Below are 6,000 nucleotides of genomic sequence, written 5' to 3' on the forward strand. Positions count from 1 at the left end.
AATTTCAGGATATAAAATTAATACACAGAAATCTTTTGCATTTCTCTGTACTAACAGCAAACTATGAGAAAGGAAAATTAAGACAATCCTTTTACAGTTGCACCAAAGAGCCCAGAAGTAAACCCACATTTATATGCTCAATTAATCTACAATTAAGGGGGCAAGAACATTCAATGGAGAAAAGACAGTCTCTTCAATAAATCACACTGGGAAAACTGGACAGCTACATCCAAAAGAATGAAATTGGACCACTTTCTTACACCATACACAGCCATGAACTCAAAATGTGTTAAAGACTTAAATGCAAGACCAGAAACCATAAAACTCCTAGAAGAAAAAAAAATAGTAAGCTCAGCAGCCTTAATAATATTTTTGGGGATCTATCTCTTCAAGCCAGGGAAACAAAAGCAAAAATAGACAAAGGGACTACAACAAACTGAAAAGCTTTTTGTACAGTGAAGGAAACCATTAAATGAAAAGGCAAACTACTGAATGGAAGAAGATACATGGACATGAGATGGCCAATAAAGGGTTAATATCCAAACTATAAAAAGAACTTATACAACTCAATAACAACAACAACAACAAAAGCAAACAGCCTGAATTAAAAGCTAGGCAGAGGATCACATAGACATTTCTCCAAAGAAGACATCCAGATGGCCAGCAGGCACATGAAAAGATACCATCACCCATCATCAGGGAGATGCAAATCAAAACCGCAATGAGATACCACCTCACATCTGTCAGAATGGCTATTATCAAAAAGAAGAAATAACAAGTATTGGTGAGGTTGTGGAAAAAAGGGAACTCTCACGCACTGTTTGTAGGAATACAAACTGGTGCAGGCACTATGGAAAACAGTATGGGGTTTCCTCAAAAAATTAAAAATAAAACTACCATGTGATCTAGTAATTCTACCTCTGGGTATTTCTGGGTATTTATATGAAGAAAGCAAAAACAGTAATCCAAAAAGATGTATGTACACCTATGTTTATTGCAGCATTATTTATAATAAGTTATGAAAGTAACCTAAGTGTCAATTGGATAAAGAAAATATGGGTTATATGTACAGTGAAATATTATCCAGCAATAAAAAGAATGGAATCTTACTGTGTGATAGCATAAATGGACCTAGATGGTATTATGCCAAATGACATAGGTCAGATAGAGAAGGACAAATAATATGTCTTCACTTATAAATGGAATCGAAGAAAGCAAAAAAAAAAAAAAAAGAAACAAAGCAATTCATTTGTTAATAGTTAAAGGCCTAAATGCATGATTAATTTTTGTTTTTATATGTAGGTGTTACTTGTAAAACTATCACCATTTTCTTCAACGGGTTTGCAGTCTTCTTGTATAAGCCGCCACCACTAGACACAGATGCATCTTTTGAAAATCAGAATCCAGTTGTGAGTACGGTTTCAGTAGAATGTGACCTCAGCAATATAGGACATGAGGGGTGAAGCAGAAAATGGAGACCAGATTATAGCTGGAAAATTGGCCATCATTTGTAAGAGTGCACATTGCCATTGCAGCATTATCTACCCAATATGGACAATCACATTTTAAAAGTTGGTATTTATAATTAAATGTGTTTTCTGTACATTTATGAACTTGTTTATTTTTGTTTTAATGTGAGAAACAGACCTGTGCCTTCAGAGCCCACCAAATGCCTCAGAATACACACACACACACTTCCCATTTTCGAGGTGTGAAATAACAAGCTAATAAACTAAATTAGAAAAAAAAAAGCCAATTATTAATGAAAAGTTTACATTTTAGAAACAAAATGACATTTCTTTTCTTCTTGAAATTTGTTTAATTATCATTGTCAGTAGTTTGGGCTTATTTATAAAATTTGTGGTATAAAAATGTAAACTAATCAAATATATGTGATGATTTTTAAGCACTATTACTGAAAACTCAGGAATTTAAAACCAGCTTTTTTGTTTTTAAGTTTTATACACTGGTCTGTCCTTCACCCAGAAGGTTACTAAACTACTAAAATATAGGTTGATTGTCTTCTTTGTGTCCCAGTATATAATGAGTTCAGAAATAGCATTATATATACATATTGTCACTCTAACTCAAGAATTCCAGGAAGTAATTTGCTAATCTTGCTTATTTTTAGCATTTTCCTTTAATGATTCCAAGGCAGTATTATTCACTTATATGTCCTCCAGGAGAAAGTACCAGATTCAATAAAGAAAAGTGCCAATTATATATGAAAAGATTTCTTAATGAACTGTTGATCAGTGTTTATATAACTCAGTAATTTAAGTTTTCTCATTTTAAAAAACTTTTACCTAGTATATTATTTATAGCACCTTAAATAGTACTTTGCTCACAGAAGGCATGTATTAAGGGTTGCTTGACTCTTTAACGGATCCATTTATTCGACAGATAAACTGTTTCACATATCTGATAACATGATAACATTCCATGTCTTCAGCTCAGATTTAAGCCACCTTTGTCTATTCAGAATGTAGAGGAAATAGATCAGTGAACAACAACAAATAATTCTACCTGGTTAAGAATTTTACTGATCAAGAAAAGCATTGAAGTTCATACTTAAATTAGAAAGAAGAAAAAAAAAGTCACCCTATCTATACAAATAGTTTGAACAAGTTGCTTATAATGGACATTCGTAATGGTTTTTAGTTCTCAAGTTTTGCTTTATTCAGTGTACTCAATTTTGTAAGATGATACATTTTTACAAATTTTTAATGAAAATGAGTAAAGTGAAAGTAATTTTGATCCTTGAAAGAAATCAGACTTTTATACATATTTACAAAGAATACCTCCTTTCATGACAGGGCAATGTAGACACTACATATTATTTATACTTTTGGATCAACTAGGTTATATGTGTTGGTATGCTACCTTAAGAACAAAATTTTTCATAGTATATTTTTTCACAATTGATATGATTAATTTTATATTAAGCTTGAATCTATGAATCGACCTGTGGTGATTTTTGTACATAATTAGATACATATCTTAAAACTTATTTTTAATATTTAGATTTCCTGAATTGTAGGACATAAAAATCTAAAACTCTTACACATGAAAGAACTATATACGATTGATTTAGCTATGTAAACTGGAGAAAATATAAGTAAGATTTTAGCTGTTTTCTTTTAGTATTGTCTTTAATTTAAGCAATTATGTAAAATGCATATATGTATCTTTTTAAAAATGAGAATATTTGTACCAGATTGTTAAGTGTTTAACCTTATTAAATGGCACAGATTTTGAGATGGGGTTTGTATCTGTTTATGAATACACACACATTTGATGGTTGGGAAAGGGAAAATCAGTGTACTTTTGAACTTGGTGAAAGCATTTTAACTCAGTGATTTCTGGTATCTCAGCAGATGTATTTAATTCAATATAAACCACATTCATTATGAAACATATACTAAAATTGTTCCATACAGTAGTTTTCATGTATGACAGAGAGGTATGTAAGATTTATATGAGTAGGATACAGTTGCAGATGGTCTGATATTGCAAAAGTAATGTGTTTTGGAAAGGTTATATTTAAATTGTCTTGGGTTAGCAAAACACTCTACAATATTTTTAAAGAAATCAGGTTGGACTTTAATTTTAGAGATAATGTGCTTTACCCCACTACAACACATTCCAGGCTTCTGTAGCATTTTTTGTACCTAAGGCAATAAACATTAACTTACACATTATATATGAGTGATCAAAATAAATAAAAGACAGTCTGTTTTTAAAAACTGTAAGGTAAATTGGATCAAAACATTTTACTGTTTTTTATAAAATTAACAGCTTTAAAAAATCATCCTCAATTGGCATTTTAATTTTTTCTTTTTAGATTTAGTTTGACTTTCCTTTTTAAACTCTACTTTGTAACAATTTTAGACTTCTAAAAAATTGTAAAAATAGTACACACAATTATCCTATAAGCTTTACCCAGCTTCTCAAATGTTGACATATCAAATATCTATAGAAAAATTATCGAAACCAGCAAATTAGCATTAAAGAAATAGTTAATACCACATTTGCAAGAGGACATGGCAGAACTACTTTCTGTGATGTCAGTATATCTTTTTGTAATTGTTGAATTATATGAATTAGAATGGTACATTTTACTGTATATAACTTAGGCCCCAATATAGTGATTTGCAGAAAGAACTGATATTAGAAACAGTGTTTATTTTTGTTTATTTATTATTAACATCTAATGTATTATTTGTTTCAGGGGTGCAAGTCTGTGATTTATCAGTCTTACACAATACACTGTGTCCACCACAACACATACCCTTCCCAATGTCCATCACCCAGTCACCCTATCCTCGCCCTACCCACCCTTCTTCAGCAACCCTCAGTTTGTTTTCTGAGATTGAGTCTCTTATGGTTTGTCTCCCTCTCTGGTTTCATCTTGTTTCATCTTTCCTCCCTTCCCCTGTGATCCTCTACCTTGTTTCTTAAATTCTGCTCATCAATGGGATCATATGATAATTATTGTTCTCTGACTTGTTTTGCTTAGCATAATAGCCTCTAGGTCCCTCCATGCTGTTGTAAATTGAAAGATTTCAATTTTTGATAGCCGTGTAATATTCTATTTTATATATACACCACATCTTCTTTATCCATTCATCTGTTAATGGACATCTCGGCTCTTTCCATAGTTTGGCTATTGCTGCTAAAAACATTGGGATGTGTGTGCCCCTTTGGATCACTACATTTATATCCTTTGGGTAAATATCTGTAGTGTAATTGCTAGGTCACTGGGTCGCTCTGTATTCAACTTTTTAAGAAGCCTCCATACTGTTTTCCAGAGTGGCTGCATGAGCTTACATTCCCACCAGCAGTGTAAGAGGGTTCCCTTTCTCCACATCCTCACCAACAAGTGAGTTAGCAAGTGACATTAACAAGTCGTTTCCTGACTTGTTAATTTTAGCCATTCTGACTGATGTGAGGTGGTATCTCACTGTGGTTTTGATTTGTATTTCCCTGATGCTGAGTGATTTTGAACAATTTTCCGGTGTCTGTTGGCCATTTGTATGTCTTCTTTGGAGAAGTGTCTGTTCATGTCTTCTGCCTGTTTCTTGATTGGATTACGTGTTTTTTGCGTATTGAGTTTGATAAGTTCTAGTTCTTCTTTTTCTTCTTCTTCTTTTTTTTTTTTGAGTTTGGTAAGTTCTTTATAGATTTTGGATATTAGCCCTTTATCTGATATGTCATTTGCAAATATCTTCTCTCATTCTGTCTGTCGTCTTTTGGTTTTGTCTGTTTACTTTGCTGTGCAAAAGGTTTTTATCTTGATGAACTCCCAATAGTTCATTTTTGCTTTTGTTTCCTTTGCCTTTAGAGGCATGTCTGGTGAGAAGTTGCTGCAGCTGAGGTCACAGAGGTTGCTGCCTATGTTCTCCTCTAGGATTTTGATGGATTCCTGTCTCACATTGAGGTCTTTCTTCCCTTTTGAGTCTATTTTTATTTCATTCATCTGCATGTGGCTGTCCAATTTTCCCAATGCCATTTGTTGAAGAGACTTTTTTTTTCATTGGACATTCTTTCCTGCTTTATCAAATAGCAGAACCTCAAAGAGTTGAGGGTCCATTCCTGCATTCTCTATTCTGTTCCATTGATCTATGTGTCTGTTTTTGTGCCAGTACCACACTGTCTTCATGATAACAGCTTCATAATACACTTTGAAGTCTGGCATCGTGATGCCACCAGCTTTGGTTTTCTTTTCTTTTTTTTTTTCCTTTGGCATTTGGGGTCTATTCTGGTATCATAAAAATTTAGGATTATTTGTTCCAGCTCTATGAAAAAAGTTGATGGTATCTTAATAGAGATTGCATTGAATGTGTAGATTGCTCTAGGAGCATAGACATATTAACAATATTTGTTCTTCCACTCCATTATTAGAAGAAACAGTGTTTAAGAACAACTATTGCTGGTTCTTTCCAAGTCTAATGAGAATGCCCAAAGGGGATCTTGCTGGTGTTGAGGATATTTCTAAGA

The 6,000-nt window shown here is 32.9% G+C and overlaps 1 protein-coding gene across 1 annotated transcript in view; it reads left to right on the plus strand.

The window, feature by feature from the left end:
- Nucleotides 1-3,258, plus strand: part of SLCO4C1 (solute carrier organic anion transporter family member 4C1) — a 72,164-nt gene extending 68,906 nt beyond the window's left edge. The window contains exon 13 of the mRNA XM_082723836.1: nucleotides 1,303-3,258. Within this exon, the coding sequence (XP_082579962.1) occupies nucleotides 1,303-1,463 (161 nt within the window). The 3' untranslated portion in view covers nucleotides 1,464-3,258. The remainder of the gene's footprint in view (nucleotides 1-1,302) is intronic.
- Nucleotides 3,259-6,000: the final 2,742 nt, after the last annotated feature.

The sequence above is a fragment of the Mustela nivalis genome (assembly GCF_964662115.1).
Source record: "Mustela nivalis genome assembly, chromosome: 3".
Lineage (NCBI taxonomy): Eukaryota > Metazoa > Chordata > Mammalia > Carnivora > Mustelidae > Mustela > Mustela nivalis.